The 17,781-nt window shown below is 39.1% G+C and overlaps 1 protein-coding gene across 6 annotated transcripts in view; it reads left to right on the top strand.

Annotated features, from left to right (window-relative positions):
- Nucleotides 1-17,781, top strand: part of Xpo4 (exportin 4) — a 90,712-nt gene that overhangs the window by 4,654 nt on the left and 68,277 nt on the right. For all 6 annotated transcript variants that reach the window (NR_160871.1, NR_160870.1, NM_020506.2 and 3 more), the window contains exon 2: nt 15,055-15,160. Coding sequence is in view for 2 of the 6 variants with exons in the window: in NM_020506.2 (NP_065252.1) it covers nt 15,055-15,160 (106 nt within the window). In the remaining 4 variants the exon portion in view is untranslated. The remainder of the gene's footprint in view (nt 1-15,054; nt 15,161-17,781) is intronic.

Here is a 17,781-nt window from a genome sequence, read left to right as displayed (position 1 = left end):
GCAGATAAAACACATAAATAAATCTTTTAAAAAAACATGCAGTAAAATCTTAGGTTTAATAAAAGTTTACGAAAATCCCCAAATACAGCACCCCCGAAAATACCTGATTTCCTAGGAAATAGGGGTAATGTTTTTAATTAAATTCCAAGAACTCAACAGTGCTCTAGTATTGAAATTGATAGGTTAATTGATGGTGTTCATCATCGGCCTGATGGGCATGAAAAACAGTACTAGTATTCTGTTGAGTGCTAGATTTGGGTTCTATATTATGAATTCCTGTAGCAGCTTTGTACTGTGGAGAGAAACTGAGGTTCAAAGCAGTAGGTCACAGCAAATTTAGTGATGAAACTGATTCATTACTTAGTTTACCAGATTCCCATTTCAGAATTTAGAACTCTTTACTCTGTAGCATAGCTAGGTTAGACCTCACTATGTTTGTAGCCCATGCTGGCCTTGACATTTTTGTGGTCCTTCATCAGCCTTCAGAGTGCTAGACCACAGGCACGCGCTAAATCCTAACACTTCTTAACTGTTAATTTTTTATTCAACATGTTGTTTTTCTCAAAATCAGCATATTAATTATCCTACAAGGGTACATTTAGAATCAGTCCTTTTAAGGTTATGGAGTAAGATGTCAAACATAAAGTATAATATGGACCTACAGGGTGACGGGTATAAAGGGCTTAGTGAGATGGATCACTGGGTAAAAGTGCTTGCCACCAAGCCTGGGACCTGAGTTGGAACCCCAGAAGCAACATGGTTGGAAAAAAATGATTTTTGTCTGACAGGTATTAATAGGGATGTTTTCTGTAAACACTGCTTGCTAGGAAATAAATGTAAAGGTAGACGAGCTAGAATGGTGAAGTGCTGTTGTAACTTAGTCATGATAACCAAATAAAGTCACATAACTTTCTGAGAACATTGTGGAAATGGGAAACTGTTGTTTTGAGACAGTGTCTCATTTTTAGTCTTAGCTGGCTTGGAATGGAGGTCTGTAGGTCAGTCCAAGCGTTAGAATGAAAGAGTGTACCACCACACCTGACAGTGGGGCGTGGGGTAGGGCAGGGGGGCTGGGAATGGCTTTATTTTGAGACAGGGCCTGTTCTGGAACTTCCTTTGTAGTCCACTCTAGCCTTGAATTTTCTGTCTCCTTGCCTCAGCCTCCTGAGTGCTGGGATTATAGGAATGTACCACCTTACCTTCATGGAAATGTATTTAAATACGCTTCCCAAATTCATTTTTCAAAAAGATTCAGGTTGTTGACTTTTGCTTGAGGATGGTAGCTATTTTACAGAGTAAAACCAATCATACTTCCTATGCTGACATTCTCTTCATTGAGAGTTTTTTTTTTTTTTGGTTTCAAATTTAATCAGGCTACCTAAATGTAGTCTTGAAAACTTGATATTGAAAATATATATTATATCACAGGTTATAGCAGAAATTATAGCAGAAATATCAAGCTGTATTATTTTAAAGTAACTCAATTCACAAATATTTCCCACCCATTTCCCCTTCTTATGTACACTGCGTAAGTTTCAATATGCTTTGCCCTTTCCACTGTCTCTTACAACACATACTCTATGTTCTTTCCTACCTACTTACTTACTGGCTTTTATGATGCATAGTCTATGGTTTTTCCTATTTACTTTACTTATCCATTCATTTTTATATCAATGATGATATACTATGAGTATTATCCCCGACTTAAAATGGTCTTTAGCAATTACTTCTGAACAGTAACAGCTCAAGCTGTGCAGAAGTGTGGAATATGAGGCAATTACAATTCCCTACGCTGCTCCCACCACCCTTCAGTGAGAACTGCGTCTTGAGTCTCCACATGGAACATCTCTAGCATTATAGAAACATGTACACAGGCCTACCCACTGTGGTGGCTCATTTGTTTAATTCTAGCACTTAGGGAGCAGAAGTAGGAGGATCTCTGTGTTTGAGACTAGTCCTGGTCTACTTAGAGACTTCTAGGACAGCCAAGGCTACACATATAGTGAGACCTTGTTTCAAACAAAAAACCCTAAGAATCAAAATAAAACAGACAGCAAACAAAAAATATATCAAGAAGAATAATTATGAAAATAACCAAGAACCTTTTTTTTTGTTTTTAATTTTAAGACAGTGTCTCTCTATAAAATCCTGCCCTGTCCTGGAACTCACTGTATAGACCAGGCTCACCTTGAATTCACAGAGATCCACCTGCCTCTGCCTCCCAAGTAAGTGCTGGGATTAAAGGCATGTGCCACCACACTTGGCCACCAAGAACATTTTTAAAGCAAAAATGAAGGGTCTTCAGACTTGATGTGCCACTTACTAAAGTGTGTATAGAAACTACCATAAATGAACTGTTAGTGCACTGTCATAGAAAAGAATAGAAAGTTGTGCCAGGCAGTGGTGGCACACGCCTTTAGTCCCAGCACTTGGGAGGCAGAGGCAGGTGGATTTCTGAGATCGAGGCCAGCCTCGTCTACAGAGTAAGTTCCAGGACAGCCAGGGCTACACAGAGAAACCCTGTCTCGAAAAACCACAAAAAAGAAAAAGAAAAAAGAATAGGAAGTTGTATCAGGATGGTCCAAAGCAAGTAAATAGGACGGTGCTTCCGACTGTCACCATGAGGGGAAGTAGACTCTGCTAATAGAAGTAGAAAATATGACAAATTGTGGTAAAAGGTTGGCACTGAGTTCCAGAAGCCTTAAAAATTCATCTTTTTTTTCTCCTGCTATTTCACTTGTAGGCATTTATTCAGTCTATACAAGTAAACTGGTATTCTATGATAGTTAATGAAATTTTATAGAATTAAAAAAACCATAGGTCTAATAATATGTAGGTTTTTAAAAAATATTTATTTATTTATTATATGTAAGTACACTATAGCTGTTTTCAGACACCCCGGAAGAGGGCATCAGACCCCATTACAGATGGTTGTGAGCCACCATGTGGTTGCTGGGAATTGAACTCAGGACCTCTGGAAGAGCAGTCAGTGCTCTTACCTGCTGAGCCACCTCTCCAGCCCCTGTTTTGGTTTTGTTTTCTTTCTTTTTTTTTTTTTTTTGGTGGGGGTTTTGGGGGGGAGGTGACACAGTTTGAGACCAGATTTTTTTATGTAGCCCTGGCTGTCTTGGAACTTCTTAAATAGATCAGGCTGGCTGCAAATTCACAGAGATATCCATGTGCCACCACACCCAGCTTGACTTTTTTTTTAATGGAAAGATCTGAGTGGACATGGAAAGATGTTCAAGATAAGTGAGGTAAAGGTGCAGAAAAAAATTTGTCCTATTTTATTTTATTTTATTTTTTTTTAAATAAAACATATAGCAGGATGTGGTGGTTCATGCCTTTAATCCCAGCACTTTGGGAGGTGGAGAGACACTGGATCTCTGAATTTAAGCTTAGCCTGGTCTCCCACTGAGAGCAGTAGTTCAGTCTTCTTAATGCTGTGACTGTCCAATACAATACAGCTCCTCATGTTGTAGTGACTCCCAACCATAACATTATTTTCACTGTTGCTTCATAACTGTAGTTTTGCTACTGTTATGAATTGTAATGTAAATATCTGATATGCAGGATATCTGATATGACCCTTGAAAAGGTCATTGAACCCCCCCTACCCTCCCTGTGGTTCCCCAGGGGTCTGGAACCACAGGTTGAGAACCACTGACAGTTCTGGGGCGGCCAGAGCTACATAGTGACCCTGTCTCAAAAAATCCAAAAAAAAAAAAAAAAAAAAGGTGATGGAAGAGGAAGAAGAGGAGAAGGAAGAGGAGGAGGACGAGAAGGACAATGACGATGACCACATGCATGTATTTGGGTCTCCATAGGACAGCACTGGAAGGCCTGCACTACATTGTTCAGAGTGACAGTGGAATGTGATTGATGTGGCAAGAGCCTTCAGTTTCTCTTTTAATGTGTAATTTGAAAATTTTATAGTATAAAACATTACTTGACTCATAAATAATCTTTGAACTCAGTTCCCCTGCAAGAGCATTACATGCTCTTAACTGCTGTGACATCTCTTTAGCCCCCCCCCCCCGAATTAATTTTTTTAGTTGATAATTTATGTATTTTTTTGGGGTGGAACCAGGTGATGTTTGATACATGAATGAATACATGTACATATATATTATGTAATGTTCAAATCAAGGTCTTTTATCTTAAAGAAGATTGATTACAAGTGTGTCATAGTTTATACGAAGGCTGGGTTTGCAGTATTGGATTTGTAGGTCAGGTTACTCTGTCTCCACAGATCTGTGTAACTGCTGCTAGCTTAGCATAATTTGGTCAACAAATAAAGAGAAAATGTTTTTCTTTCTTTCTTTTTTTTTTTTTTAAGATTTATTTTTATTGTTTATTTTTTTATATGTAAGTACACTGTAGCTGTCTTCAGACACACCGGGAGAGGGAGTCAGATGTCATTAAGGATGGTTGTAAGCCACCATGTGGTTGCTGGGATTTGAACTCAGAACCAGAACCTTCGGAAGAGCAGTCAGTGCTCTTAACCGCTGAGCCATCTCTCCAGCCCAGAAAATGTTTTTCAAGTGAGGAAAAGTTAATGGAAAGGCAATAGGGACTTACTCTATTCAGTTGTAATTGTGAGAAAAGTTAGGTCACCTCTAAATAACAGTCCTTAAGAGTAGAGCTTTTCAAAGTTTAGACTGTACAGTCAGTCTTGGGGTGACTGCAAACATCCCAGATTCTCTTGTCTTCTGTAGAGAAGTCCTGATTAAGTAGACAGTATTTCATTCTAGTTCCTGGTCTTTAATACTGAAACCCTTTAGATCTAGAAGCTCAGCTGAGTTCTTGGCCTACTTTACATTCCAGCTATGAAACCGTTCCCACCAAGTCTTCTTTCTCTACCATAATCTTGCAAGGCCCAGTACAAATGGAAATGTTAAAAAGGAGAATGAAAGTACTGCCGAAGGTTGCAAAGTACAAAGCATTTTCTTGTTAAATATTTTATTATAAAGCAGGTGGCAGGGGGTGGCTTAGTTGCTGAAGTACAGACTGGGCAGGCATGAGGAGCTCTATTCAGTTTCCCAGAGGCCAGATGCAGAAGTGCAGGTCTGTGACTCTCACTGGGGAGACACAGACAAGCAAGCCTGGAGCTTGCCACCCAGTCAATTTTAACAGTAGATGAGCTCTGGGTTCAAAAAGATACTTGTCTCAAACAGGACAAGATGGAAAGCAGCAGAGGAGAACACCATCCTCTAGTCCACAGAACACCTGTACGTGTGCATAAATGAGTACGCGCTGTACATGGATATGTAATAGTAATTTGTGAGGAAGATAAGTCACAGAACATGGTATTTTGGTATCACAATGTTTAAGAAATAATTACTATTATTTATGTATATGGGTGTTTTGCCTATATGTATGTCTATGTACCATTTGCATGCTGAGGTCAGAAAGGAGTGTCAGATTCCCTGGAACTGGAGTTTACATAAGGTTGTGAGCCTATGTGGATACTGAGAATTGAACCTGGGTCCTTTGGGAGAGCAGACAGTGCTCTTTACACTGGGGCATCTCTCCAGGCTTCACTTTTTTTTTTTTTAAATTTAAAAAAAAAATTTTTTTTTGAGACAGGGTTTCTCTGTATAGCCCTGGCTGTCCTGGAACTCACTTTGTAGACCAGGCTGGCCTCGAACTCAGAAATCCGCCTGCCTCTGCCTCCCGAGTGCTGGGATTAAAGGCATGGGCCACCACGCCCGGCTCACTATTTTTGTATAATGTAGTTGATGTGTTGTCTTGATTGGTTATGTTTTTCTATAAATGTATTAATTTTTTTTTTTGGTTGTAGTTTGTGTTGTTGTTTTTTTGAGATAAGATCTTCCTGGCTGGTCTGGAACTCTAGAGATGAGTGTGCTATGTGTTGTTTTCAAAATTCTTTTTGCAAGTTCATCTTTAGTCAGTAGGGTTGACAGTGACATCAGTGGCTTTTGCCAAATATAAGACTACAGTTTTTTTCTTGTAGAAAGATATTTCTGCTGATGCATCTATTACTACAGCTGCTGTATTTTAAAGTTAGTAACATTAGAGTAGTTTTCTAGTTAATTATTTTGAAGTATTAAATACATTTAGAGCTGATGATTCTTACAGATTTAAAAATTTTTTTTTAACTATACAGTCTATGTACGTTTGAAGTTAGTTTAGATGTAAATGTACATAGTGTTTCTGTTTTTCTTCTGACAGTTGTTATTGGTAGTAGTCTTACAGTACATTCTTAAGAGACTCACTTCATGAGGTATAGAATTTAAAGACCCTGATTATGCACTTTGCTTAATCTTTTATCTTCATTTATAAGAAAATAATTTTGAATTTTTTCCTCATTAGAAATTAGGTCATATAAAATGTTTATATTAAAATATCACCTTAGTCTGGTGGGATAGCTTCAGTGGTAGAGCTCTTGCCAAGTGTGCATCAGGCCCCGTGTTTAAAACTAATTTCTTCCTTTTAGTTACTTGCTTTTTTTTTTTTTTTTTTTTTTTTTTTGGTGGAAATTCAGGGAAGCCACATGTGCCATTGCAGGGTGGTGCTGGCTACCGCTGGCCACCACGCATAAGTTTGGGTAAACAACCAATGTGTACATATGCAGTAAAGTTTTTCACCAAGTCACTGCCTGGCCGGGGCATGATAATGAGGCTCCATGAGCTACTGAGAGAGAATAACCAATCAGATGAGAGACATGCAAATGAGGTATGATAATGAGGCTCAGTGAGGTACTGAGAGAGAATAACCAATCAGATGAGAGACATGCAAATCATGCAAATGAGGTATAATGAGGCTCAGAGAGGTACTGAGAGAATAACCAATCAGATGAGAGACATGCAAATGAGGTATGATAATGAGGCTCAGTGAGGTACTGAGAGAATAACCAATCAGATTAGAGACATGCAAATGATGCAAATGAGGTATGATAATGAGGTTCAGTGAGGTACTGAGAGAGAATAACCAATCCGATAAGAGACATGCAAATGAGGTGGAAAGCCTAACCAATCCGGGTATGAGACACGCCTCTCCTAGGCTTATATAAGCAGCACCAGTTCTGGGCTTGGGGTCTTTTTCGCCTCTGCAATCAAGCTCTCCCAGTAAACGTGTGCAGAAGGATCCTGGTGTGGCGTCTGCTTTGCTGGCGAGTCGGCGCTCACAAGAACCAGTGTTCGTAGGATCTCTGCTTGCTCCCGCTCAAAGATTATTATTATACATAAGTACACTCTAGCTGTCTTCAGACACACCAGAAGAGGGAGTCAGATCTCATTACAGGTGGTTGTGAGCCTTTATGTGGTTGCTGGGATTTGAACTCAGGACCTTTGGAAGAACAGTCAGTGCTCTTATTACCCACTGAGCCATCTCTCCAGCCCTCTAGTGATTTCTTGAAGTGATTCTCTTTGTTCTATAATTTATTGACCCAAGTTCACTGAGTGTGGCTGACAGTTTTTATCCGTGGTGCTCAGGTTCTGGTTAGGGTTAGAGTTTAGGGTTAGGCTCTGGTGATAGATAGGCAAGATGGTTTCCTACTCTAGGTTCCTGCATAGTCTGTGTATGAAGTACCTTAGCATGTCACTGCTGCCAGTCAGGCCTAGGTCTCATCTCAGCCACCTGAGAGACCTTGGTGCCCCAGTTTACCCTGAAGTGTGTAAGTTCCTAAGCACTTCAGGACAGCAATAGTGATGTCCTTTTGAGAGTGGGGCCCTATGTGACTATAGAATGCCTGCCCCTGAAGCCTGCATTAGCTCTTGCATTACTGAGCCATCCATCTGTCACCATTGATTGGCACTCTTTTAGAGCCTTACTTGTTTATGTTCGTTGACCTAAGATGCCCCTCTCTGACTTTTGCCTAGTTAACACACTCAATTACTCTATTTCTTAGTTCCTGTAGTTTATTTTGGCCTAGACTAATGCTTGTTTGTGGTCCCACCCCCACCCCCGGCTGCCACTTTGGTAACATTTCTAAGCATGCAGTGATACACAGTGAGACTGCTGACTGCTGTAGCTAGCAGAAAGCCCCTGCAGCATTAAGGGGTCATGTGAATTGCTAACTCACTTTTGTCCTGCAGCATCAAGCTTATGTAGGGTCACATCATGTGCATTTTAGATAGTCAATCATTTGAGGTAGAAATATTTGAGCAGAGTGTGGTAGGGGACGGCAGATAGTGCTGTGGAGAGTCTGGAGACAGACTTCTCAGATTTGAACAGACCCATTTTCCTACCAAAGGGCTTTGGATAAGTTACTGGTTTGCCAAGCTTCTTAGAACACTTTTCCCTCTGCGAGTCTCTGTGGCTACTCTAGTTTTCTTAGCTCTTCTTGCTGTTTTCCATCCTAACACAAGGCGTTTCATAAACAATTCATTCTGTCTAAAGAGTGTTCTTCACATATGTTACTTGATCAATACTGACCTCCCTTGTTAGACTCTTAATATATTTAGTTTGGGACTTTGCTTGCTTTTCTGTGATAGTTATGCCTTGCATCTGGCACAAAGCTTGTCTTAGAGTAGTTGCTTTAGGATAATTGAATGAAGAAAATGAATAATGGGGGCTGGTGAGATGGCTCAGTGGGTAAGAGCACCCGACTGCTCTTCTGAAGGTCCAGAGTTCGAATCCCAGCAACCACATGGTGGCTCACAACCATCCGTAACAAGATCTGACTCCCTCTTCTGGTGTGTCTGAAGACAGCTACAGTGTACTTACATATAATAATAAAATAAATAAAATTTAAAAAAAAAAAGAAAAAAAAAAAAAGAAAATGAATAATGAAATGCAGAGGGAGTAGCATATTGTGACCCAGAGAAAACAGGCAGCTGTGGCCTGTGCTCAGTCCTTTCACCACCATAATTACCTTGAGTTTGTACATTGGTGGGACTTAGGAGTTGTAGAGGGTGCTGAGATTCTGAACAAGATTGGGGTGGGGAATATATTCATTTTAATTTTTTTAATGCCAAAATAATTGATGGAGAAATGATTGTATGTATGTTTGTGAGTGTGTGTGTGAGTGTGTGTGTGTGCGTGTATGGAGAAGGTGAGGACTGATTCCTCAAGCAGGCTTAGACTTTGTTTTCTCAATGTTCATCTTAAAAATTAATAAATACTATTGTAATCCACAATACAGCCATGTTTAATTATGAAATTATTTACTTTCACCTATCAGGTGTCATCATAGAGAAGTCACACTGTGTGTGTGTGCGCATGTGTGTGAAAGTACAAGTGGAAAAGTTATTGAAGTCATGGTGATTAATTAAAAGGAAGTATAATAAAAGGTCTACAATATCTATTTTTGTTTTGTTTTGTTCTAATGATGATCTGTGATATTTAGCAAGTTAGTTAGCCTTCATGTCTGTTTTTCAACTACAGTAGGGTAATGAATGGGACTGATGACATGGCTGAGTGGCTAAGAACAGGCACTGCTCTTGAAGAGGACCTAACTTCTAGTCCCAGCACCCATGTTAAGTGACTCACAACCTCCTTCAACTCCAGCACTAGGGATCCTATACCTTTGGCTTCCAAGGGTACTTGTACTCACATGCACCCCCACACAGAGACATAATTACAATTGAAGTAAATCTTACAAAATTAAATAAAACAGGGAGTAAAATTTTTAGAAAGAGTAAACCAAAATTGTTTAAGAAGTCTTTTCACAGGCTGGTGAGATGGCTTAGCGGGTAAGAGCACCTGACTGCTCTTCTGAAGGTCCTGAGTTCAAATCCCAGCAACCACATGGTGGCTCACAACCATCCATAAGGAGATCTGACTCCCTCTTCTGGAGTGTCTGAAGACAGCTACAGTGTACTTACATTTAATAAATAAATCTTTAAAAAGAAAAAAAGAAGAAGTCTTTTCACTGCTTTGACAACTTGTGTTTTCTTCTTAACATTTTATTAAAGTTGTGTGTTTCAGTTTTGAATCTTAAATTCTCCTATATAAAATGGATTTATTACTTTGTACAATGTATATAAAGATCTGATTTTATCTCTTTTCTTTTCTTTTTTTTTTTTTAAAGATTTATTTTATTATTTTATGTAAATACACTGTAGCTGTCTTCACACACTCCAGAAGAGGGAGTCAGATCTTGTTACGGATGGTTGTGAGCCACATGTGGTTTCTGGGATTTGAACTCTGGACCTTCGGAAGAGCAGTCGGGTGCTCTTACCCGCTAAGCCATCTCACCAGCCCCTCTTTTTTTTTTTAAAGGGGTTGTTTGTTTGTTTTTGTGAGGCAGGGTTTCTCTGTGTAGCCTTGGCTATCCTGGAACTCACTCTGTAGACCAGGCTGGTTCAGAGATTGACCTTGCCTCTGCCTCGCTAGGGCTGGGATTAAAGGCGTGCGCCACCACCCAGCCCTGGGATAAGTTTTAATGTTGTGTGCATTTGAGGTCAAATTCTGGTTATGATTCTTACTAGCTTGGCAATCATGGGGATTTAACAATTTCTAGATCATAGTTTCTCCATTTTAAAGAAGGAAGATAATTCCTACAAGGATGTTCCTGGAATTAATGAGTTAATATATGAAAAGAATTTGGCCTTCTGCCTGACAGTTTTATAATGATTGTAATATTATGACTATTACTTACAGTTTAGAACACATTCATTGCTTCCTAGGCAAAGAGTGGAAGGTCTATAGAATGGGGTTTGGAATTGGTGACCGTTCTGCAGGACGGCTTAGCAGCATGGTAGGTAGTAGGAGCAGTTAGAGTGGATTGCTGGATGCAGGGCTTATGAACTCTGTGATTGATTTCCTGCCTGTCTTGTAGAATCGTGTAAGTGCATTCCTAGCTCTGGCATGATGCTAAGTATAGTCCATGTCAAATACATTTAAATAGAAGCCATTCAAAGACTTTGAGCCCTCTCCCCCATACATATTGAGCACACTAAAACACTATGCATGTCATTTTACCCCAGCATTAGTAAATAATCTCCAGAATTCCAGTTTCTGATTCTTTGGTTTTGAGTCATTGTAGGGTTGTTGTTGGTTTTTTTGTTTGTTTGTTTGTTTTTACCAGATTTTGTAAACTGATAACTGCTTGTCTGTGTTGGTGGAGTTGGGGAAAGAAATGTCAATCTTTTGGTGTTGAGTTTTGTGAGCTCTGGGTCTTCTGATAGCCTATATTTGTAGGAACGCACTCAGATTTCTCCTATCTTGACCTTTATTTTCCTGAAGATTCTAAGATTAGTCTCTTGCATCACTGATCTCTGCTTCCATCTCTCATTGCTTCCACGCCTGATACCTTTTATTCCGTATGTGAAGTGTGAGTTTTACTGTTGTTGTCGTCAATGAGAGAAAGTAAATAGCTGCTGAAAGGTCTCTTGTTACCATTCTTTACTGATCTGTACAGGCCATTTAAAACGTCTGAATTGGGTCCTTGAGAAGGACTTAGGGGAGGTCTGCTCTTCAACTTTGAGCTATCTAAGGACTTTGTTCAGTGAGAATCCTTTGCACACACTGCCTGAATTTGATTCCTAGTTCAGACTCCTATCCTGGTGTGTCCCTGAGTGTTAATGACACTTTCTGTAGCTTAGTTTCTTTGTGAAACAGAGGCAACAGGCATTAGTTTCTTTAGACATCCAGTGAATGTCTAAAATTTGTAGTTACTATTAGTTCTTCCTGTATAGTTTTCCTCACATATGGTGACCTATGATGACATGTACTTTATAAGTTAGGTCCAGACATAAGCAATAATAATTATAATGAGATAGAGAAGTTATGACAGTGTGCTGTCTTAAAATTGCTAGCATCATAACATTGCTTTTGTGTTTTGGACTTATTGTTCAGGAAAATCAATTTTGCTTGAACATAAACACTGGCATACTGTGACATTTGGTCTGATTACCAAGATGGCTGCCAGGAGACGAATGAGTAGTGCATGTGCTAGGCAAAGGTGATTTTGCATCTCTGGCTGGATGGAAGGGTCTGGCACCAGAATTCATCACACTATTATTCAGACTAGCACATAGTTCGGAGTTTATGAGTTGTTTATTCCTGGAATTTTGTGTGTGTGTGTGTGTGTGTGCGTGTGCGTGTGTGCGCGTGCTTTTTTTGTTTGTTTTTTTTCCAGACTACAATTCATTTATAGGTAAGCAAAGAACTACAGGAAGGTGAAGCTTAGAGTATGGGGTTGGGGTGGTGGTGGGAGGTGTACCATTGCATCTTCCTCAAAGTCGTCAGGATGAGGGCGGTTATAGCTGCTTTCTTCTGCTGTCCCTTGTGGTAATGCGTGCGGTGCTAAGCGTCTCTCCATGCTAGGTCCGCTTTTCAGTAAGTGCTGCTGTTTTGTATGGGGTAGGTTCTAGGGACTTAGAGGTGAGTAGAACACAGTCGCTGGTGCCAGAAGCCTAAAAGGCAGAGGAAGGAAAGGAGCAGTGTTTGGTAACTGCTACACAGAGAAGGAGGGTGAGGGACGCAGTGAGGGACGGGCGATGCAGGAAGGACTGACGATGGTTTTAGAGGATGAGGTGGGATTTCTGAAGGAAAGCACATTAGGCCAGGACTACTTGGAGAACTTTGAGGAGAAACTCTGTATATTTATCATGTGCACACCTTGAATTTAATCCAAGTGCACAGGCATACACACACACACACACACACACACACACACACACACAGGCACACAGACAGACACACACAGACAAACACACAGACAGACAGACACACACACACAGACACGCGCACACAGACACACACACACAGACACAGTGTGTTTTTTTACTTCTAACTTCTTCTGTTTCCTGGTCTCTCTTCCTCTCTCCTAAGTGTTTTCTGTTGCTCTCTCGCCTATTACCTTAAGGTACTGAACCTGAAGCTCACTGCTTCAGCTAGGCTGGCCGATGGCGAGCTCCCAGGACCTGCTCCCCATCCCTCTTCATTCCCATACTGAAGTTACAGGTATGCGTAGACATGCTCAGTTTTTACATGGATGCTCAGGTCTTCGTGCTTACTCATGGAGTCATCTCTTTTTTGGGATTTTCTGATGGAGATAACTTGTCTTTTGGAAATCATTGCCAAATCATTTTAAAGTACTCTTACAGTTGTTGAGACTGTCTATACTTCTAGTCCCCAGGCTGCTTTGGAATTCTTGCACTCAGGTTATCTTTCTTCCTTGCCTGGCAAGTACCTGGGACCACAAGTGCGCAGAACTTTCAAGAAAGAATTTACAGTTTTGGATTTGGGAATCTAAAGCATATTCTGTCCTGCCAAATGTGTTCACCTAATGATTTTGTATGGATAATATCTAAATAGGTACTTAATTAATAACCTTTAAATTATATGCTCTGCATTAGTATATTCATGCCTTTACTTTTTATAAAGTGTGTGTGAGTAGTGGAGTATTTTTGCACCATTAGCTGTAGAGGGAGTTTTTATTTATAGAGTAACTAGCATTAGGAATAACGAGAGGAAGGATGATCCAGACTGCCCAGGTAACCCAGTGTTGATTTCTATATGCAGCCTGTGAGTGGATGGTGTTTACTAATCTGTAGTGTTAAAAACACAACCAATTCTCTTCTCCTGGAGAGAATAAAGAGTTTACAGATGATAGGACAAAAATTTCTAGTGTAGATAGTTACTCCCAGTATTTTGTTACTAAAACCTAATTTAAAATATTAAAGAATTTGGGGGATGCAGAGATGGCTCAGTGATTAAGAGCATTGACTGCTCTTCCAGAGGTCCTGAGTTCAATTTCCAGCAACCACATGGTGGCTCACAACCATCTGTAGTGGGGATCCAATGCCCTCTTCTGGTGTGTCTGAAGACAGCTACAGTGTACTCACATACATAAAATAAACCTTAAATAAAAAAAAAAAAAAAAGAAGAAGAAGAAGAACTTAAGTCAGTTCTGTAATACAAAGTTTTGTTTTTCTCTGAAGGGCTGTAGAGGGTGCTCTAACCTTAGGGATAATGTGCACTGGCTTTAACTAGCTATAGAAATTCAAAGGGCAGAGTGTCAGTGTTTAGAGACTGATAGCACATAATATGTTAGTCTATTCAATTGAAAAAATGTGTTTCATCTTTAAGATTTTTTGGTATAAGTAAAATTATACTCTTCTCTTTTTTCTTTTTCTTTTTTTTCTTCCCTTTTCCTTTCCTTTCCCCTCTCTCTCCCTTCCTTCCTTTCTTCCTTTCTTCCTTCCTTTCTTTCTTTCTTTTTTTTTTCTTTCTTTCTTTCTTTCTTTCTTTCTTTCTCTCTCTCTCTCTCTCTCTCTCTCTCTCTCTCCCTCTCTCTCTCTCTCCCTTTCTTTCTTTCTTTCTTTCTTTCTTTCTTTCTTTCTTTCTTTCTTTCTTTCTTTCTGCAATAATGTCTCACTATGTTAATATGTGTCCTAGGCTAGGCTCAAACTTAGATCTTCCTTTCAAGGCGTGTGCCACCGCATCTGGCATGGTGGTCTTTCATTATATTGATCAGAATAATAAACTGTTATCTTCCCCAATCTCTTCTCTTTCCCGTGGGCCTTATATCAAAAGATAGTTAAACCATGTAATGGAGATATATTTGGCTAAGTCTTTTTTAGTAGAGAAATAAACCTTGTAATAGGAATATATTTTATTTTAGCTAAAACTTTTTCAGTAGAGAAATAGCTTTGGGAGACAAGTTATTGTAACAAAGGGGAATTTAAATTTTTGATTGAATTTATTATCCAAAGAATTTATATAATGTTCCATGAATTCTGAACTTTTAACATTTACAGCTTTTTGGCAACTTGGATTGAATTTCTGCACAGTAGAGAGTTTTGGTATTTGGAATTTGTTAAGTCAGTCTGAGCAGCAGATTCTGAAGCAAAGGATGTTGAGGTTACCCGATTTCTTCATAAAAATGGTATATCTGAGTGTCTCCTTTTCTAAATTATAGGCAGCTTTAAACAGTTCTGAGACAAAGCTTGTTTCTTTGTTTTTTCCTGAAACTGTATTTTATATATCTATTTTGAAGTTCTGTCCTTAAACACTAAGCAAATGCTTTACCCTTCTTCCCTCTCCCCAGAGTGAAAAGCTGTTCCCTGCGGTGGGGAAAGGACTGGTGGTGTGCAGGGTTTCTCATTTGGTTGCTCTGTCTTTGTTTTTACTCTCAAGGCACCACCTTCCATGGTCAGTAATGAGCAGCGCCAGCATGCAGAGCACATATTCCTATCATTTAGGAAGTCCAAATCACCATTTGCAGTTTGCAGGCATATTTTGGGTAAGTTTTCACTTTAAAAATATTTTCACATAATTAGAGCTGTTTTTTTCTATCATGAATGTTAGTTATTATAAATCCGTTTTAATACAAGCTGGTTTGTGCAGTTAGTCATTTTCACTAAGAATTTTTCTATTGCAATTGGTATATCTAAAGTATCTTGTAAAACCAGAAAGGAAGCTTAGGGAGAAGGACCTAATACTTCTTTTTTTTTCTCGATTTTCAAATGGCATCATTCTAGGAATTGTAATTAAGTTCCCTAGTGCTTGCTTGAAAGCTAACATTGTTTAGGAGAAGGTCTGTATTTTCTCTCTTTTAGTTCTTTTTCATTTTTTTAATTGGTTTTATACTCAGCTTCCTTAGCCAAATTAGTCACTTTTGGGAAGGTTATCAATATAGATAAATAAAGGAGTGATTTGTATTTATGAGTTGTTATGTCTAACACATACAGGAGTGGTTTCTTACAAGACAGTTACAGGACTGATAGTTGTCTTGTCCAAGCTGGCATTTCCTGAGAGTTGTATATAATGTTGCCATTCGCCTCGTCTATGCTTTTTTGATAGTAATAAAAGGGGAGATTTAATTTTGTTTGTTTGTTTGTTTCTGTTTTCTGAGGGAGGTTGCAGCTTGTTCTGTAGACCAGGCTGGCCTCTGCCTCCTGAGCACTAGGATTAAAGGGATGTGCCACCAACGCCAGCATTGTTTTTATTTTATAACCTGATTGCTGTTGGCCTTTTTGTTTAGTTGGAGGTATCTTTGTTGCTCATTCTTAAGGTTTTTACATTTTTTTGAGTCAATTTATGACTACAAAATTGATTACTTGATAGGAACTAAAACACCTGACCATTTATTCTTATGATTTTGATAGGGTTTATCTGTATTTCCCAGTATTCTGGTTTCTATACAGAAATAAGCTATGTTGATGATCATGTCTTCTAAAATGTTTCACATATCAGGCTTATAAAGTGAGTGGTCTTAGGTTGTAGTGGAAAGTGTTTTGTTGAACTATGAGATCTGGCTGCCAGCGGTGCTTCTGCCCATTGTCAACTTGAAGAGGTCAGCCTCTCTGAGCCTCTGTCATCTTTGCAATGAAAATACTAATAACATTTGCCTTCATGGTCATGAGCATAGCTATCTTAAGGTTTTGGGAGGTGCGTATGCTGTCATGCATAAAAAAGCATTTATGGACAATAAAGGAAACATAACCTTATATTACTCCACTTACTAGTTTTTTTATTATTATTTTTAAGATGATCATCTAAAATACATGGCTGTTTTAGCTGTCTCACTCAGAAGAGCTTACCTTTAAAGCAGTAGTTGTAACAACTACCTCTTCAATGCAAAATTAAGCCATTTTAATGGATTTATGGTTGAGTTTTATACTTGAATGTATTTTTCTGTTACTAAGACATTTGTTCTTGTGCTTATACAGCATATGTAATTAATATTAAATAAAAGGAAGAGCTAAAACATCAGCCTAAAGACTTCAAAAGGAATAACACCTCATCTTTACCCTGAAATTATTTCAAATTAACAGATTTGAGAGACTGTTGTGTTTAACTATTAACGTAAAATACTTTGAGTTTAATGGCAGGCAACTCACCTGCCTCGTCTAGGGTTCCCCAGCATTTCATCTGACTTTCTGTTGAATGCAGCTGTGATTGTCGACTGTGCTATAAGCATTTATTAGCGATTATTTGCTTATAGCCCTCTCATTTCTCAGTGTGTGTATTTATGATGTACGGTAGCTTTCATAAGGGCAGAGCTTGTCTGGACACTGTAAAGAGCCGTACCGCTGTTTCTAGTTGTGCTTAATTCTTAGTTGTGCTTTCAAAGTCATCTCGGGTTTCACCGGTTAACTGCTTGAAGGATGGAGTACACAGCAACATGCACTGTCATGAGTCTACTGCGAAGCTCTGGGTTACGTTAATGTTTGCATCTAAACTTGACCAAAAATCTTTTTTAACCCCTTACTCAGTTGCCACCAGCACAGAAGGGCAAATTCCTCTAAGAAGACTTCTCATTCAAGTGGCAGTCAATCACAACTCAGAATTTTCACATTCTTATCTAGGGATTAGATGTCATTTTGTAGCATGTCTGGGAGATATATTCTGATAAAGGGTGAGGTTTCTCTCCGATGCATCTCTTTTCTGTCCTCTTACAACTTCCTCCTTTTTGGCTTCAGTTTTATGAGTTTTTCATTTACTCTCTTTTCTTTTTCTTATCCTATTTCCCTCTTAGTTTTTGCTTCTTTGCGTGTATGTGTGTGTGTGCATGTGCATGCATGTACACACAGTTGTCTGACTGTCTCTTGTGTGTGCACACGTATGTACATATTGCATGCTTGTGTTTTTTTGTCATGAGCACTTTTAGACTATTTCCCCTAAGACGTCTTTGGCACTTAGGAACTTACTGGTTTTTTAGGGTTAAATGTTTGTTTTGTTTTGTCTTAAAGGACAGACAAGCCTGAGTTTAATTCTTGCTAAAGACATAACCAAGAAATAAGGGGATTGGCTTATTACTACCTCTGAAATCACCTCTGTACTGCTCCTTTGCCTTCTCAGGGAGAAATGGGCTCTACTCGCTCATCTTAGGCAGCCAGCACAAAATGAAACAAACCAGCA

Source organism: Mus musculus, chromosome 14 (assembly GCF_000001635.26).
Source record: "Mus musculus strain C57BL/6J chromosome 14, GRCm38.p6 C57BL/6J".
NCBI lineage: Eukaryota > Metazoa > Chordata > Mammalia > Rodentia > Muridae > Mus > Mus musculus.
The sequence above is the reverse complement of the archived record's forward strand: the minus strand, read 5'-3'. Positions and strand labels throughout refer to the sequence as shown.